This window comes from Bombina bombina, chromosome 11 (assembly GCF_027579735.1).
Source record: "Bombina bombina isolate aBomBom1 chromosome 11, aBomBom1.pri, whole genome shotgun sequence".
Taxonomy (NCBI): domain Eukaryota; kingdom Metazoa; phylum Chordata; class Amphibia; order Anura; family Bombinatoridae; genus Bombina; species Bombina bombina.
Window position 1 is genome coordinate 197,411,025 of NC_069509.1, and position 20,012 is coordinate 197,431,036.

The 20,012-nt window shown below is 42.4% G+C and overlaps 1 protein-coding gene across 2 annotated transcripts in view; it reads left to right on the forward strand.

The window, feature by feature from the left end:
• ARPC1A (actin related protein 2/3 complex subunit 1A) overlaps positions 1 to 17,883 on the forward strand; it is a gene marked incomplete at its 5' end in the record, with an annotated part of 32,509 nt that extends 14,626 nt beyond the window's left edge. The window contains 3 exon segments of one of the 2 annotated variants that reach the window (XM_053694616.1): positions 4,497 to 4,690; positions 5,508 to 5,598; positions 17,368 to 17,883. In XM_053694616.1, the coding sequence (XP_053550591.1) occupies positions 4,497 to 4,690; positions 5,508 to 5,598; positions 17,368 to 17,433 (351 nt within the window). 2 annotated transcript variants of the gene reach the window in all.
• Between the last annotated feature and the right edge of the window lie 2,129 nt (positions 17,884 to 20,012).

Here is a 20,012-nt window from a genome sequence, read left to right on the forward strand (position 1 = left end):
TGCAAAGTTTCTGAAAGAGTGAATAACAGAATGTTATAAACAGTGGTAGTCCACCTATTACTAGTTCTACCTCTTTTCAAACAGTTTGTGGTTTTGTTTTGCTTAAAGGGACATAAAACTCCATTTTTGTTCTTTCATGATTCAGTTAGAGCACACAATTTTAAACAACTTCCTAATTTACTTATGTTATCAAATTTTCTTTGTTTTCTTATCTTTTGTCAAAAAGCAGTAAAGTAAGCTTATGAGTGTGCACGCGTCTGCAGCTCTATATGGCAGCAGTTTTGCAACAATGTTATACATTAGCAGGAGCACTAGATGGCAGCAGTTTTATAATAATGTTATACATTAGCAAGAGCACTAGATGGCAGCAGTTTTATAACAATGTTATACATTGGCAAGAGCACTAGATGGCAGCAGTTTTATAATAATGTTATACATTAGCAAGAGCACTAGATGGCAGCAGTTTTATAACAATGTTATTCATTAGCAAGAGCACTAGATGGCAGCAGTTTTATATTGTTATACATTAGCAAGAGCACTAGATGCCAGCAGTTTTATAACAATGTTATTCATTAGCAAGAGCACTAGATGGCAGCAGTTTTATAATAATGTTATACATTAGCAGGAGCACTAGATGGCAGCAGTTTTATAATAATGTTATACATTATCAAGAGCACTAGATGGCAGCAGTTTTATAACAATGTTATTCATTAGCAAGAGCACTAGATGGCAGCAGTTTTATAACAATGTTATACATTAGCAAGAACACTAGATGGCAGCAGTTTTATAATAATGTTATACATTAGCAGGAGCACTAGATGGCAGCAGTTTTATAATAATGTTATACATTAGCAAGAGCACTAGATGGTAGCAGTTTTATAATAATGTTATGCTTTATCAAGAGCACTAGATGGCAGCAGTTTTATAACAATGTTATACATTAGCAAGAGCACTAGATGGCAGTTTTTATAATAATGTTATACATTAGCAAGAGCACTAGATGGTAGCAGTTTTATAATAATGTTATGCTTTATCAAGAGCACTAGATGGCAGCAGTTTTATAACAATGTTATACATTAGCAAGAGCACTAGATGGCAGTTTTTATAATAATGTTATACATTAGCAAGAGCACTAGATGGCAGCAGTTTTTATAATAATGTTATACATTAGCAAGAGCACTAGATGGTAGCAGTTTTATAATGTTATACATTAGCAAGAGCACTAGATGGTAGCAGTTTTTATAATAATGTTATACATTAGCAAGAGCACTAGATGGCAGCAGTTTTATAATAATGTTATACATTAGCAAGAGCACTAGATGGCAGCAGTTTTTATAATAATGTTATACATTAGCAAGAGCACTAGATGGCAGCAGTTTTTATAATAATGTTATACATTAGCAAGAGCACTAGATGGTAGCAGTTTTATAACAATGTTATACATTAGCAAGAGTACTAGATGGCAGCAGTTTTTATAATGTTATACATTAGCAAGAGCACTAGATGGCAGCAGTTTTATAAGTTATACATTAGCAAGAGCACTAGATGGCAGCAGTTTTTATAACAATGTTATTCATTAGCAAGAGCACTAGATGGCAGCAGTTTTATAAAACGTTATACATTAGCAAGAGCACTAGATGGCTGCAGTTTTATAACAACGTTATACATTAGCAAGAGCACTAGATGGCAGCAGTTTTATAACAACGTTATACATTAGCAAGAGCACTAGATGGCAGCAGTTTTATAACAACGTTATACATTAGCAAGAGCACTAGATGGCCGCAGTTTTATAACAACGTTATACATTAGCAAGAGCACTAGATGGCAGCAGTTTTATAACAACGTTATACATTAGCAGGCGCCCTAGATGGTAGCAGTTTTATAATAATGTTGCAGAACTAGAAAAAGTTCAGAGAAGGGCCGCAAAGCTAATAAGGGGATTGGAGAAATTAACCTATGAGGAGAGGCTAGCCAAACTGGGTCTGTTTTCTTTAGAAAAAGGCGCTTGAGAGGTGACATGATTACTTTATATAAATATATTCAAGGCCCATATACAGAGATGGCAGAAGCTCTGTTTATTCCAAGAAAATTGTTTCTGACAAGAGGTCATAATTTAAGGTTGGAGGAAAGGAGATTTAATCTCCTGCAACGGAAACGTTTTTTCACTGTAAAAGCAATAAAATACCATAGATACATTTAAAAATAGTCTGGATAAATTTCTGTATATAAACAAAATTAATGGATATGATTGCTAGTATTAAATGGGTCACATTTTAATGAGGTTATTTAAGCTTAGCTGGAGCTTTTTGAAAGTATTTTAGATTTGTATAGGTTGAACTCGAAGGACTTCAGTCTTTTTTTCAACCTTATCTACTATGTATGTTATGTTATATTAGCAAGAGCACTAGATGGTAGAAGTTTTATAATAATGGTATACATTAGCAGGAGCACTAGAGGGCAACAGTTTTATAATGTTATACATTAGCAAGAGCACTAGATGGCAGCAGTTTTATAATGTTATACATTAGCAAGTGCACTAGATGGCAGCAGTTTTGCAACAATGTTATACATTAGCAAGAGCACTAGATGGCAGCAGTTTTGCAACAATGTTATACATTAGCAAGAGCACTAGATGGCAGCAGTTTTATAACAATGTTATTCATTAGCAAGAGCACTAGATGGCAGCAGTTTTATAATGTTATACATTAGCAAGAGCACTAGATGGCAGCAGTTTTATAATGTTATACATTAGCAAGAGCACTAGATGGCAGCAGTTTTAGAACAATGTTATTCATTAGCAAGAGCACTAGATGGCAGCAGTTTTATAATAATGTTATACATTAGCAAGAGCACTAAATGGAAGCAGTTTTATAATAATGTTATACATTAGCAAGAACACTAGATGGCAGCAGTTTTATAATAATGCTATACATTAGCAAGAGCACTAGATGGCAGCAGTTTTATAATAATGGTATACATTAGTAAGAGCACTAGATGGCAGCAGTTTTATATTGTTATACATTAGCAAGAGCACTAGATGACAGCTATTTTATAATAATGTTATACATTAGCAAGAGCACTAGATGGCAGCAGTTTTATAATGTTATACATTAGTAAGAGCACTAGATAGCAGCAGTTTTGCAACAATGTTATACATTAGCAAGAGCACTAGATGGCAGCAGTTTTATAATAATGTTATACTTTAACAAGAACACTAGATGGCAGCAGTTTTTTAATAATGTTATACTTTAACAAGAGCACTAGATGGCAGCAGTTTTATAATAATTTTATACATTAGCAAGAGCACTAGATGGCGGCAGTTTTATAATAATGTTATACATTAGCAAGAGCACTAGATGGCGGCAGATTTATAATGTTATACATTAGCAGGAGCACTAAATGCGGCAGATTTATAATGTTATACATTAGCAGGAGCACTAGATGGCAGCAGTTTTGCAAAAATGTTATACATTAGCAGGAGGACTAGATGGCAGCACTATTTCCTGTCATGTATGCTTCAGGCATGTGCACGCTACCTACATAGGTATCCCTTCAGCAAAGAATAACATGAGAACAAAGCAAATTTGATAATAGAAGTAAATTGAAAACTTTTCAAAAATTGTATTCTCTATCTGAATAATGAAAGAAACATTTTGGGTTTAAAAAATTGGACCAACAGTTGTGTTAATGTAAAGTTTTAGTTGGAAGTTTTATATTTATAACACTCAGTATGTGGATTTTATTTTAAATATAGGAAAAAAATAATTTATTAATTTTTTATCCGATTAGTCGAAAAAATAATCGGCCGATTAATCGATTATGAAAATAATTGTTAGTTGCAGCCCTAGTAAGTTCAGGAGTGTGCACGTGGAAAGTTGTTTAAAATTGTATGCCCTTTCCAAGTTATGAAAGTTTAATTCTGACTACACTGTCCCTTTTAAGGATTAGAGGTCCCATCTCCCTACAGAGCTAGCTTTTTTTCCCTTTTCTATTTGTTCTGCTGATAGAAATAGAAGATGACATAAAGTATAAATGTAACAGGGGAAATCTATTATGTGAGCCGCATTTGGACCACTCCAACTAAACAGAAGGGTTTAAAGATTTGCACCAAGAGACCTATTTTATATGGCGCATCCTAAACATCAAAACCCCATTGGAGGGAGATAGTTAGTACCCCCAAATTTGTAACTGTAAATTGAGCAGTTTTATTGGAACTAGCTTTGACTTTTTGGCTCCACAATGAATGTCTCATTAGTTCTGTAATCCAGTAGCTGATTACAGTGAGCACCTCACTGCACTTTATATATGTGTGTAGGCACAGAGAGGACAACATACTGTGTGTTAGTGTGTTTATGAAGTGAGTGTTTATTGTAAATATATTTACAATAAACACACTGTAACACCCAGTATTTTGTCCTCTGAGACACCCAGTATTCTGGCAAATGAGATGCACAGTGTCATATCACAATAATGTTAGTGTTTAATTTCCCTTTCAGGGCCATGACTGCTGCCCAATGCTGTTCACCTACGATGACCTTGGTTCACTGACTTTTGTTTCCAAACTGGACATTCCGAAGCAGAGCACTCAGCGTAATATATCTGCAATGGAGCGTTTCCGAAATATGGATAAACGAGCTACCACTGAGGATCGCAACACTACATTGGAGACGCTGCATCAAAACAGCATTACGTAAGTCTACTCGTAAAAGGGAGTAGTATACAGCGTGTGCAGTAGGAGAGCGTGGCACGGGGCGTTCAGTCAAACTGCAGGAGAGCTTGGCACGGGACGCTCAGTCGTACTGCAGGAGAGTGGCACAGTCCACTGAGTTGTGCTGCAGGAGAGTGTGGCACGGGGTTCCCCGTCATACTGCAGGATAGCTTGGCACAGAATGCTCTGTTGTGCTGCTGCAGGAGAGGGTGGCACAGGGCACCCCGTTCTGCAGGAGAGCTTGGCACAGGGCGCTCTGTTGTGCTGCTGCAGGAGAGGGTGGCACAGGGCACCCCGTTCTGCAGGAGACCTTGGCACAGGGTGCTCTGTTGTGCTGCAGGAGAGGGTGGCACAGGGCACCCCGTTCTGCAGGAGACCTTGGCACAGGGTGCTCTGTTGTGCTGCAGGAAGTAGATGATCATAGGACTTGCAGTGCAAAGTGAGAGTGGGCAGAGCCACACTACAGGGGCACTGGTACTTTATTAACAAAGTTAGTGGTTCGTGCTTTGACTTTGCATGTACAAGTGGGGGCGCCTTGCATATGTATGTTAAACCATATTGGCACTATAAATAGGAAACAGGGCCACAGATGGCATTGCAGGATAGTGAGATTCTGACTGCAGTTGGCAAAGAGGGTTATGTAGCAAGTACCTAGAAGCACATTTAGGCAAAGACGGAAGTAATACTGAGAGATAATCACTGCAGTGTTTACCCCCATGTATCTTGGGCTTAAAGACTCCGGTCATTTGTCTTCTGTCCCTTGTGTGTTATGTTTAACATTGTCTTTTTTTCTTCATAGCCAAGTGTCCATCTATGATGGTGACAAGAGTGACTGCCGCAAGTTCTGCACTACAGGGATAGATGGAGCCATGACCATCTGGGACTTCAAGGTGAGGACAGCAGTAACCAGATAACCAGAGATTGAAAAAGGCAAATGTTACCCAAATCTGTGTTAGCAACTCTTGCTAGAAACTGTCCGTGGTGTGTGACTCCCCTAGCACCTTGTGTTTAGCTTAGAGATCTGTATTCAGACAGCACGTATTGGCTGTGATGCACACAACACTCATTAGACAACTGGTAAAATATGAGCCATCCCTCCTGGGATTGGTTTGTTTATCCCAAAACTATGTAACCCAAATCTCACTGGGATGTATTTAAATTAATCTGATTCTGTCATGACAACTATACTTATCTAAAGAGACCTTCTAGTAGAACTATAAAATGCCTGAATAAATTGGTGTTTTATTATTAAATGAATAATCTCTGTAAAGGGGTTAAACAGTTTGTCGTTTCTGAGCAGCACACATAAGTATCATTAATAGTAGTTCATTTCCTAGGTTGTTGTTGGGTTTTGTTATTGTTTTTTTAACTAAGATATGATTAATATTTTCAAGCACCATATATTTAGTTTGTCAGAGTACTGTTTAAGGTGGAATCTTCAGTTGTGTTCGGCACACCTTGAACATTACATTATATCTTTTAGTGATCACATTAAAAACATTTAGACAGTGAGTCAGAACACATCGTTTATTGTGGCCCCCAGTCCTACCATTAGTGACCGGCCCATCACATGAACTAGTTTGGGCACTTCAATGTAAAATAAATGTTTTGTAAAACATTGGCAATGTGTAAAACATGATTTCTTTTCAATGGCATGGAGAGACCACAAATCCATTCTAATTAATAGTGGGAATTCAACTCCTGCCTACCAGGAGGAGGCTAACACCCCAGCAGAGCTTTAAGTATCCCTCCTACTTCCCATAATCCCCAGTTATTCTTTGCCTTTGTACATCATGGAGGTGTGCGAAGATGGTGTCTGAAGAAAATAAATCCTTTAATGGGTAGTTTCACTGCAAGCAAGGATTGGGGCAATAATCCTCTTTTGTAAGAGATATAGTGGCTATTCGCTGTTAGAGGTTGGCAGGGAAGTCCTTGCTTCTCCTCCAACAATTTATGATAACCCCTATATGGAAAACCAGGGTTGGTTACTCCACAGCTCCACATGTAAGTGCTTTTTTCCTTTCTAGCACTTTGGGGGGTTAAAATTCCTCCTCGTTTGAGTGGAGACTGGGGACAACAAATATATCTCTTCATATTGGGGATATTTGATTGGGCAGCAAGAGCAGGGTACAGTTTTTTTCTATGGGAGTAAAATTCTCTCATTTAATTTTAGAGGCTGTCTGTGAGGGCTCTTGAGGGGTTATTATTATGTGAAGAGATGGAGAGGATAAGTGTCTTATTTATGTATGTAGATCACTTTGAGAGATGGAGAGGATAAGCGTCTTATTTATGTATGTAGATCACTTTGAGAACTTTTCAGCACAGCGTAATTTGCATGCTTTTATCTTCTTTGTCTTTTTTCCCTGCAGTCACGTTTCGACCGCACGGCTCTTTTCCGCTGAAGCGGATATTCTTATGAAGACACAACCTTTTGGTTTGACAACGGAATCTGAGTCTGCTCTTCTAGTGTGTCCATAATGGAGGGAGAGTTCCTAAGTCAGCTATTCGCATGAGCAGTATTATATAAGCTTGTTGAGTCAAATAGCTCTAAATTGCTGGTTTGCCTGAGCAGTGTTCCCGGAGTGTGAGTCTCTTCAGCAGAGCTGGGGATATAGCGATGCCTCTTTTTCTACTCGAGTTTTGCTAAAATCTGCAGTTTTATTTTTGATAATAGTAGATATCTGGGTTTAGCTTAATTTATTGAGTCTGATAATATTAAGTTTGTTCATAATAGTTGCACCAATACTCATTAGGACATTATGGAAGCTGATAAAAATCTTTCTATGTCTTTTAAAAAATGTTTATATTGTCTTGAGACTCAGGTAATTCCTCCTGTGCAGTTTTGTTCCACATGTGTGAATAAAATGTTACTTTCAAAAAGTAAAGAAACCCTCTCAGAGCCATCTGTCTCTTGGGATATTGTTGTCCATGACATGCCTCATCTTTCTCCTCAGACGTTCCTGTTCTTAGCAGTTTCACAAGCAGTGCCCTGCGGTTCCTCTCAGTGCCTGGGGGTGTATTTTTACCAGGTGATTTTACTGCGCAACTTACTACTTCGTTTTCTGCAGCCCGAAGTGCCTTACCTATCTCAGGTAAGAGGAAGAGAAAATCTAAGAATATTTCCTCTAAGTCAGGAATTTCTGATAACACCAAAGCTGCCTTAGTCAGTTTGTCTCAATTATCTAAAGGTTGTCCATTTTTCAGTAGCTTCTGAGGGCAAAATCTCTGATTCTGAGTCTGTTGTTAGTACAGCGGATTCAGAGGAGGTTAGTTTTAAATTTAAGCTTGAACTCCTCCGTTTGCTACTTAAAGAGGCTCTGGCTACTCTGGAGGATTCTGAACCTATAGTCGCAGAGATCTGTGGAAGTATTTCCTGTTCCAGATCATATGTCGGATATTATTTCTCAGGAATGGGAGAAGCTGGGTGTTCCATTTTCCCTGTCTTCTGTCTTTAAAAAGATGTTTCTTGGTGCTGACTCTGTACTGGAAATTTGGAGCACTGTTCCTAAGGTGGATGGAGCTATATCCACATTAGCCAAGAGAACCACAATTTCTCTAGAGGATAGTACCTCCTTCAAAGACTCGACCGAGGAGAGACCGCCGCCCTCATTTTCCTAGACCTCTCAGCAGCATTCAACACTGTCTCCCACCTCACCCTCCGCAACCGACTACACAATGCCGGCATACGCGACAAAGCCCTGGAATGGATCACCTCCTTCCTCACCGGCAGAACCCAGAAAGTTAGACTCCCACCCTTCACCTCAAAGCCCACAGAAATCAGCTGCGGTGTACCCCAAGGCTCTTCGCTGAGCCCCACCCTATTCAACATCTACATGGCCCCTCTCGCCGCCAGCGCCCGACGACACGACCTTAACATTGTCTCCTACGCTGACGACACCCAGCTAATAATCTCACTCACCAGTGACCCCACCACCGCCAAGAGAAACGTCCACCAAGGGCTGACAGCAGTCGCCACCTGGATGAGCTACAACTGCTTTAAACTGAACGCAGACAAGACGGAAGTCCTCCTCGGTCCCACCACATCCACTTGGAATAACTCCTGGTTGCCCACAACCCTTGGACACCCTCCAACCCCCACCGACCATGCACGAAATCTAGGCGTCATCCTGGACTCATTGCTCCCCATGGACCTGCAAATCAACGCTGTCTCTTCTGCATGCTTCCACACACTTCACCTGCTGAGAAAGATCTTCAAATGGATCCCAACCGAGACCAGGAAGACTGTCACTCACGCCCTCGTCAGCAGCCGACTGGACTATGGTAACGCACTCTACGCCGGCACCACCATCAAGCTCCAAAAGAGACTACAGCGCATCCAGAACGCCTCGGCGAGACTAATCCTCGACATCCCTTGTCAATGCCACATAACCAAACACCTGCGGGACCTGCACTGGCTCCCCATCAACAAAGGAATAACCTTCAAGCTTCTCACCCACGCATTCAAGGCCCTCCACAACATCGGTCCCGAATACTTGAACCACCGCGTTACCTTCTACACCTCTGCCAGACAACTTCGATCGGCCGACCAAGCCCTCGCAGTCATCCCCCGCATCAGGAAAACCACAGCGGGAGGCAGATCCTTCTCTCACCTGGCATCCAAGACTTGGAACTCCCTCCCGCTGCACCTCAGACAAGCTACTGCCCTAACTAAGTTCAGACAGGACCTCAAGACCTGGCTCTTCGACTGAACTGCAACCCTCAGTGCCTTGAGACCCTTACAGGGGAATAGCCGTGCTTTACAAGAACCCAATAGATAGATAGATGGATAGGAAGCTGGAGGGGTACTTGAGAAAAAAAAATCTTCACCAAGGACTGCTATGACAGCCGGTTGCTAGTATAGCGGCTGTCACTGGTACAGCCTCTTACTGGTGTGACTCTTTATCTGAACTAATTTTGGAGGACGTTACAGTAGAGGAGATCCAAGACAGAATCAAGGCTTTAAAACTGGATAATACCTTAATTTGTGATGCCAGTATGCAAGTAGTACATCTGAGCGCAAAGACTTCTAGTCTTGCCATCCTATCTCGCAGAGCCTTGTGGCTGAAGTCTTGGTCGGCAGATATGGTTTCCAAGTCTAGACTTCTACCTCTTACATTTAAAGGGAAGACCTTGTTTAGTCCTGGTCTTGCTGAGATCGTCTCCATGGTCACGGGTGGAAAGGTAACCTTTATGCCCCAGGATAAGAAGATTATACCTAAGGGTCGTAAGACTTCTAATTTTCGTTCCTTTCTCAATTTCAAAGGACAGAAATCCTCTTCTTCATCTTCCAAATCTGAACAGACCAAACCCTCCTGGAGATTCAACCAACCTTGGAATAAGGGCAAGCAGTCAAAGAAGCCTTCCTCTGAGAACAAATCTGCATGAAGGGTTTGCCCCCGATCAGAGTATGAATCAAGTTGGGGGCAGACTTTCCTTTTTTCAAGAGGCTTGGATTTCTGACGTTTCCGATCCTTGGGCAGTGGAAGTAATATCTCAGGGATACAAGATAGGGTTCAAATTTCGTCCTTCGAGAGGCAGATTTCTCCTGTCAAGATTGTCAGCAAACGAGGGAAAAAGAGAGGCACTCTCTAGGAGTGATCGCTCCTGTCCATCTAGCAGAACAGGGTTGAGGATTCTATTCCAACCTATTTGTGGCTCCAAAAAAGGAGGGAACCTTTCGACCCATTCTAGACCTAAAGTACCTCAACAAATTTCTCAGGGTTCCATCCTTCAAAATGGTGACGATTCGCTCTATTCTCCCCTTGGTTCAGGAGGGTCAGTACATGACCACCAACGACTTGAAGGACAGTTATCTCCTTGTTCCTATTCACAAGGATAATTTTCAGTTCCTTCGGTTTGCCTTCCTGGATAAACACTTCCAATTTGTAGCCCTGCCTTTCAGCTTAGCCACGGTCCCACAAATTTTTACCAAGGTTCTAGGGGCTCTTTTGGCAGTAGCCAGATCTCAAGGAATTGCAGTGGCACCATACCTTGGTTCAGGCGCCATCTCTACAGTGTGATCCCCCCCCCCTTATCTTATTTTCCATGCGGATAAGGCGGTCCTTCGTACCAAATTGAGATTTCCTAAGGTGGTTTCGGACCGTAATATCAATCAGGAAATTGTCGTTTCTTCGTTCTGTCCTAATCCTTCTTTTCCTAAGGAACGTCTGTTACATAACCTGGATGTAGTTCGTGCTTTAAAATTCTATCTGCAGGCTACTAAGAATTTTCGGCAATCTTCTGCCCTTTTCTTTTTAAAGACACGATGAGTCCACGGATCATCATCCTTACTTGTGGGATTACACCACCTGGTCAGCAGGAGGAGGCAAAGAGCACCACAGCAGAGCTGTTATATATAGCTCCTCCCTTCCCTCCCACTCCAGTCATTCTCTTTGCCTATGTTAGTGATAGAAAGAGGTAAAGTGAGGTTATTTTTTGATTCTTCAATCAAGAGTTTGTTATTTTAAAGTATGGACATAATTCTCACTGCGCCTCCCATATTTGTGCTGCCCTGTATCCTTCAGCCTGAGGTACTCACTAACTCAGCATTTGTTTCTTTCTCAGGCCAATGTGAGGGAGAGGACCTCTCAAGCTTGGGAACTGCCTTCCTGCCAGGCAGTGGTGGAGGTAAGTGCTACCTTTCTGGGACATAAGGAGACTTTTTTTTTTTCAAAAATAGCACTATGGAACATAAGGGGTTAATAGCAAAGCCTTTTTATGTTGGGGACTCTCTTCAACTTTTATGTGAGAAGTTTTCTGGGCAGTGTTTTATTGCAGGCACTGGGGCTGGAGATGTGTTGTATTATTTTTTTGTAAGGCTCCGTGGTTTCGCTCGTTGTTTTTCCCCGGAAGGGAGACATTGGGCTTTAGGTACGCCCACGATGGGCGTTGCTTCCTGTATTTGCGCGCCACTAGGTAGAGCGCTGTTTCCCTGACAGGATTAGTGTGACATAAGCTGGGCTACTTGATTGTCTGTTCTAGAGCGGCATGTAATGTAATTTCATGCGCTTCTGGTACAGATACGTTAAGTCCGGTCTGATGGATTGCACAGTGTGACTGAACGGACCTGCATAGGAGACGAGGGGATCCGGTATAATTTTGTACGGTAGGAGCACCTCAGCAGATTGCTGTGGTGCCGAGGTTTATTTTGTGAAGTCAATTTGTTAGCCGCTGTGCTTTTAGAGGAATCTGACAGTTTGCAGAAAAATAAAGAAACCGTTTGTATTTAAAGGAACAGTAACAGTTTTTGTGTAGTTATTTTTTTTTCTAATGTTTGTTTGTCCTGTTGATTATTTTCTTGTTGATTATTTTTTCATTTGGCGGTTATGTCTTCCACAATTTCTGATGCGTTGTCTGCCTTTCCTATATTTCAGGGCAAGCGCAAGAGGAAAGACAAGCATGTTATCAGTGAGGTTTCTGATGCCATGGTAGCAGTCTCGGAGGTACCCTCCCAGGAAACTGAGATGGAGGGTATAGAGGTTTTATCAGATGGCCAAATTTCAAATTCAGAACCTTTGACAGATTCAGAGGTTGTCTCTTTCCGATTTAAACTACAACACCTCAGTCTCTTACTCAGGGAGGTGTTGGTTACTTTAGACGACTGTGATTCCTCAGTAGTAGTCACTCCTGTGAAGGCGAGTAAATTGGACAAATATTTCGAAGTTCCTACTTTCTCAGATGTTTTTCCAGTTCCTAAGCGAGCTTCGGAGATTGTTTCTAAGGAATGGGAGAGACCAGGTATTCCCTTCTCTCCGTCTCCTATTTTCAGAAAGATGTTTCCTATAGCTGACACGATCAAGGAAGCTTGGCAAACGGTTCCTAAGGTAGAAGGGGCTATCTCCACCTTAGCCAAGCAAACTACTATTCCTATTGAGGATAGTTGTGCCTTTAAAGACCCCATGGACAAGACGTTGGAGGGGCTACTTAAAAGGATTTATGTTCACCAGGGTCTGCTGTTGCAGCTGGCTGCGTGCATGTCTACTGTCTCTAGTGCGGCAGCTTATTGGTTTGATGCTCAGTCTGAGTCTCTGAAGTCTGAGACGTCATTGGAGGAGATCCAAGATAGGATTAAAGCTCTGAAGTTAGCTAATGCTCTTATTACGAATGCTTCTCTGCAGATTACTAAATTAGCAACTAAGAGTTCAGGGTTCTCTATCCTAGTCCACCGAGCTTTGTGGTTAAAGCCTTGGTCTGCGGACGTTTCACCTAAGTCTAAGCTTCTAGCTATTCATTACAAAGGGTAAGACCTTGTTTGGACCTGGCTTGAAGGAAATTATCTCTGACATCATGGGAGGTAAGGGTCATCTCCTTCCTCATGATAAGAGCAATAAACAAAAAGGACGTCAAAATAATTTTCGTTTCTTTCGCAATTTCAAGGGAAATTTTTTCTCTTCCTCCTCTAAACAGGAAGGAAACTATTCTCAGTCTAAGCCCACTTGGAGACCCAACCAGCCTTGGAACAAGGGTAAACAGTCCAAGAAGCCTGCTGCTGACTCCAAGACCGCATGAAGGGCATGCCCCCGATCCGGGACCGGATCTGGTGGGGGGCAGACTTTCTTTCTTCGTTCAGGCTTGGGTGCGAGATGTTCAGGATCCCTAGACTATAGAAATAGTGTCCCAGGGATACAAACTGGAGTTCAAAAATGTTCCTCCTCGAGGAAGATTTCTTCTTTCAAGATTATCTGCAAACCAGATAAAATGAGAGGCGTTCTTACATTGTGTAAGAGACCTTTCTTCCCTGGGAGTGATTACTCCCGTTCCTGTAAAGGAACACGGGCAGGGTTTTTATTCAAATCTGTTTGTAGTTCCCAAGGAGGGGGGAACTTTCAGACCTATTTTAGGCCTCAAGAGTCTGAACAAGTTTTTCAGAGTTCCATCTTTCAAGATGGAAACCATTCGTACCATTCTTTCATTGATTCAGGAGGGTCAATTTATGACAACAGTGGACTTAAAGGATGCATATCTGCATGTCCCTATCCACAGAGATCATCACAAGTTCCTAAGGTTTGCCTTTCTGGACAGACATTTTCAGTTCGTGGCTCTTCCCTTTGGACTGGCCACGGCACCCAGAATTTTTACAAAGGTTATTGGGGTCTCTACTGACGGTTTTAAGACCCCGGGGCATTGCGGTGGCACTTTATCTGGACGATATTCTAATCCAGGCTCCATCTTGTCAACAAGCAAGGTCCCATACCGACATTGTACTATCCTTCCTGAGAACTCAAGGGTGGAAGGTGAATCTGGAAAAAGTTCCTTAATCCCGAAAGCAAGGGTGACTTTCTTGGGAACTGTAATCGACTCTATATCTATGAGGATTTTTCTGACAGTGGTCAGGAAATCAAAGATTCTAGATGCCTGTCGTGCCCTTCAGTCCAATCCTCGGCCGTCAGTGGCCCAGTGCATGGAAGTAATCGGAATGATGGTGGCGGCAATGGACATCATTCCGTTTGCTCGGTTTCACCTCAGACCTCTGCAGTTAAACATGCTCAGGCTGTGGAATGGAGATTATGCAGACTTGTCTCCTCAAATAACCCTGGAGCAGGAGACAAAGAGTTCACTTCAATGGTGGTTGTCTCTGGATCATCTATCCCAGGGAACATGCTTTCGCAGACCATCCTGGGTGATTGTGACAACAGATGCCAGCCTTCTAGGATGGGGAGCTGTCTGGGGTCCTCTAAAGGCTCAGGGAGTGTGGACTCCGGCGGAGTCTATTCTTCCTATAAACATCCTGGAACTGAGAGCGATCTTCAATGCTCTTCTGGCCTGGCCTCAGTTGGCTTCGGCCCAGTTCATCATATTCCAGAAGGACAACATAACGACAGTGGCTTATATCAATCATCAGGGAGGAACGAGGAGTTCCTTAGCGATGACGGAGGTAGCCAAGATAATCCGGTGGGCGGAGGCCCATTCTTGCTATCCGTCAGCGATCCACATTCCAGGAGGTGGACAACTGGGAGGCGGACTTTCTGAGCAGGCAGACCTTTCATCCGGGAGAGTGGGAACTCCATCTGGAAGTATTCTCCAGCCTGATTCGCAAATGGGGTCGGCCGGAGTTACATCTCATGGCATCTCGTCAGAATGCCAAGCTTCCGAGATACGGGTCAAGAACCAGGGATCCCCAGGCGGAACTGATAGATGCTCTGGGTGTTCCTTGGTCATTCAGCCTAGCATATCTTTTTCCTCCATTTGCTCTTCTTCCTCGGGTCATTGCTCGAATCAAACAGGAGAAGGCATCAGTGATCCTCATTGCTCCTGCGTGGCCTCGCAGGATTTGGTATGCCGATCTGGTGGAAATGTCATCCCTGCCACCTTGGAGACTACCATTGAGGAAGTATCTTCTCATTCAAGGACCCTTCCTTCATCCAAATCTAATTTCTCTGAAGCTGACTGCTTTCAGATTGAACACTTAATTCTATCCAAGCTGGGTTTTTCTGACTCAGTCATAGAGACCATGATTCAGGCACTTAAGCCTGTAACTAGAAAGATTTATTATAAGATATGGCGCAAATATCTTTATTGGTGTGAATCTAAGGGCTACTCATGGAGTAGAGTTAGAATTCCCAGAATTTTGTCTTTTCTCCAAGAAGGATTGGAGAAAGGTTTATCGGCAAGTTCCCTAAAGGGTCAGATCTCTGCCTTATCTATTTTGTTACACAAACGTCTGGCTGATGTTCCAGATGTTCAACCTTTTTGTCAGGCCTTGATTCGGATCAGGCCTGTGTTCAAACCAGTTTCTCCTCTATGGAGTTTGAATTTAGTTCTTAAGGTTCTTCAAGGGGCTCCGTTTGAGCCTATGCATTCCTTGGATATTAAGTTGTTATCTTGGAAAGTTTTATTTCTTGTTGCTATTTCTTCAGCTCGAAGAGTGTCTGAGCTTTCGGTGTTGCAATACAATTCGCCGTACCTTATTTTCCATTCGGATAAGGTAGTTTTACGTAGTAAACTAGGGTTCCTTCCTAAGGTTGTTTCAGACAGGAACATTAATCAGGAGATTGTTGTTCCTTCCTTGTGTCCTAATCCTTCCTTCCTTCTCAGAAGGAAAGGCTTCTGCATAATTTGGACGTAGTCCGTGCTTTGACGTTTTACTTACAAGCAACTAAGGACATTCTTCAGTCTTTTTCTCTCTTTGTAATTTTCTCTGGAAAACGTAAGGGTCAGAAAGCTACGGCTACCTCTTTCTTTGGTTAAAGAGTATCATCCGCTTTGCATATGAGACTGCTGGACAGCAGCCTCCTGAAAGAATTACGGCTCATTCCACTAGGGCGGTTGCTTCTTCATGTGCATTCAAAAATGAAGCTTCTATGGAACAGATTTGCAAGGCTGCAACTTGGTCTTCTCTTCACACTTTTTCTAAATTTTACAAATTTGATACTTTTGCCTCGGCTGAGGCGGCTTTTGGGATAAAGGTTCTTCAAGCAGTGGTGCCTTCCGTTTAGGTTCCCTGTCTTGTCCCTCCCTTATCATCCGTGTATTCTAGCTTTGGTATTGTATCCCACAAGTAAGGATGAAATCCGTGGACTTATCGTGTCTTTAAAAAGAAAAGAAAATGTATGCTTACCTGATAAATTTTGTTTCTTTTTAGACACGATGAGTCCACGGCTCGCCCTATTCTTTTAAGACAGGTTGTTATTTGTTTGTAAACTTCAGACACCTCTGCAACTTAGCTTTTCTTTTCTCTTTCTAACTTCGGTCAAATGACTGGAGTGGGAGGGAAGGGAGGAGCTGTATATAACAGCTCTGCTGTGGTGCTCTTTGCCTCCTCCTGCTGACCAGGAGGTGTAATCCCACAAGTAAGGATGATGATCCGTGGACTCATCGTGTCTAAAAAGAAACAAATTTATCAGGTTAACATAAATTTTCTTTTTGTTGTTTTTTTCTGGCAAACGTAAGGGCCAGAAGGCCTCTTCAACTACTTCTTTCCTTTTGGTTGAGGAGTATCATTCGGTTGTACTATGAGACAGCTGGACAACAACCTCCTGAGGGGATTACGGCTCTTTCAACTAGGGCTGTTTCTTCTTTCTGGGCTTTTAAAAACAAATTTACAAGGCAGCCACTTGGTACTCGCTGCATACGTTTTACAAATTTTACAAATTCAATTTTTTTTTTCCTCTGCGGAGGCTTCCTTTGGTAGGAAAGTTCTTCACGCGGTGGTGCCTTCAGTTTAGGTCCGCCTGTCTTGTTCTCCCTCCCTTTCAATTCTGTGTCCTCTAGCTTGGGTATTGGTTCCCACTAGTAATTAGAATGGATTTGTGGACTCTCCATGCCATTGGAAAGAAAACAAAATGCTTACCTGATAAATTATTTTCTTTCCTGGCATTGAGTCCACGACCCGCCCTTATCTAAATTTTAGACGGCTTTTTATTTTATTTTGTCATTTTTCTAAATTTCAGGCACCTCTCTATACCCTTTGTGTACTCTTCTCTTTCCATATTCCTTCGGCTAAATGACTGGGTGATTGTGGGAAGTAGGAGGGATACTTAAAGCTTTGCTGGGGTGTTTTTTGCCTCCTCCTGGTGGGCAGGATTTGAATTCCCACTAGTAATTAGAATGGATTTGTGGACTCTCTATGCCAGGAAATAAAATAATTTATCAGGTAAGCATACATTTTGTGTTTATATGACATGCAGGAATATAAAATATATATTTATTTAGCTACCTAGCTTGTGTGTTCATCTTCTCTCTTCCAGACCTTGGAGTCACTAATCCAAGGCTTGCGCATCATGTGAGGGGTGAGTGGCTCTTCTAGCAGGACAAGACCATAAACATGAAGACCTCATGGGACTTCAGCGCACTGACACAAAACCACAACACAGAAACCTACAGAGCCCCAATCCAGTTGCCTCCAGCGGTGAACATGGCCTTCTAGGGAAACTAGTGGGGCTGAAATGCGTTAGTTACAGGGCTACTTACCTCAGCTTCATTATTGTTGTACCCAGATGCTGTGTGTCCTGCTCACTATACAAACTACACAAATGATGATTTAATCTCATTCCCAGCAAGATGGAGATAGTGCAGTTTAGTTTGCAGTGATTGTCGGGATTGTGAATTAACTGCCAGTTTTATTGTATTTCATTACTTACCAAAGCTGCTCTAAATAGTATCTGTGGGGAACATAAATTAAACAGGACCTTTATGTAAATTGTCTGCTGGAAAATAAATAAGTTCTGAATGTCAAATTGTGGGGTTGTTTTTTTTTTTTTTTTTTATATGGTGCAGTGACAATTCTTGTGTACTAGTGTGTGCATGTGTACTATTGTGTGCATGTGTGGCACGTGTGTGTCAGCGGAGCTAGTTATGTCCTTAGGCATAGGAGTGCTGACGGTTCTTGTGTACTAGTGTGTGCATGTGTGGTACGTGTGTGCATGTGTACTAGTGTGTGCATGTGTGGTATGTGTGTGTCAGCGGAGCTGGTTATGTCCTTAGGCATATGAGTGCTGACGGTTCTTGTGTACTAGTGTGTCCATGTGTGGCATGTGTGGTACGTGTGTGTCAGCGGAGCTGGTTATGTCGTTAGGCATAGGAGTGCTGACAGTTCTTGTGCACTAGTGTGTGCATGTGTGGTACGTGTGTGCATGTGTGGTACGTGTGTGCATGTGTACTAGTGTGTGCATGTGTGGTATGTGTGTGTCAGCGGAGCTGGTTATGTCCTTAGGCATATGAGTGCTGACGGTTCTTGTGTACTAGTGTGTCCATGTGTGGCATGTGTGGTACGTGTGTGTCAGCGGAGCTGGTTATGTCGTTAGGCATAGGAGTGCTGACAGTTCTTGTGCACTAGTGTGTGCATGTGTGGTACGTGTGTGCATGTGTACTAGTGTGTGCATGTGTGGTACGTGTGTGTCAGCAGAGCTAGTTATGTCCTTAGGCATATGAGTGCTGACGGTTCTTGTGTACTAGTGTGTGCATGTGTGGTACGTGTGTGCATGTGTACTAGTGTGTGCATGTGGGGTATGTGTGTGTCAGCGGAGCTGGTTATGTCCTTAGGCATATGAGTGCTGACGTTTCTTGTGTACTAGTGTGTGCATGTGTGGTATGTGTGTGTCAGCGGAGCTAGTTATGTCCTTAGGCATATGAGTGCTGACGGTTCTTGTGTACTAGTGTGTGCATGTGTGGTACGTGTGTGCATGTGTACTAGTGTGTGCATGTGTGGTACGTGTCTGCATGTGTGGTATGTGTGTGTCAGCGGAGCTGGTTATGTCCTTAGGCATATGAGTGCTGACGGTTCTTGTGTACTAGTGTGTGCATGTGTTGTACGTGTGTGCATGTGTACTAATGTGTGGTACATGTGTGCATGTGTACTAGTGTGTGCATGTGTGGTACGTGTGTGTCAGCGGAGCTGGTTATGTCCTTAGGCATACGAGTGCTGACGGTTCTTGTGTACTAGTGTGTGCATGCGTGGTACGTGTGTGCATGTGTGGCACATGTGTGTCAGCGTAGCTGGTTATATCCTTAGTCATATGAGCATCCAGATGCACAGCGCTGAAGCAGGGCACCCCAAGTCTGTGTAACCATCCTCATGGTATGCAGGGTCTGCTCAGTGGGGGTTATTAGGGTCATTATTTGATCCTTACAGAGTCCCCTCAGGCATGAGATTGATACCACGGTCATGTGGCTCAAAAAAGGTGTTTTGCTCATTTTACACTTTCCCGATTCCTTTGAAGTTATTATCTGATTCATCCAATGTTTCACTACCCATGTGGCACCTGTTTCTATACTTGTTTTTTGCACTTAGAGTGCTGACCGCTTTTTACTAATTTTGTATGATTTTAACCTATTTTTGAAATAAAAGCTGTATTTTACAACTTTGGGATTGGAGCGCTACTTTCAGTTCTCAAACTTGGACACTATTTACACTTTGGATGCGTGTGCAGACGCACCGGGAACTGCAGTTGCCGCCTGAGAAAATTGACTGAGAACACATTTTTTGAAAGGGACATGGTTCCTACACCCTCTTTCCATTTGAGCCTATACAGAGGACACAGTCTTATACATTAAAGACCCCAGGAGCGCTCCGTTGAGCAGGTTTGTTTCAATATATATATAGCCACACAGTGATCTGCTGATGAAGGGTACGTATTTTCAAAAGACGAAAGAGTTATTCAGGGGCTAAAGACGTCAAATGGGTCCGGCAACAATCCACTACATGACATAGTGAAAGTAATTAAAAGTTCATATCACAGGACATAGTAAGAGGAGTGTAGGTTCAATCAAAAGATTCACACCGTTCTGTCGCTTTCTCAAAGATATATATACATACACACATATAAGTAGCTAATTTGCCATTATGGTCGGCCTAGCCTTCCGGCTA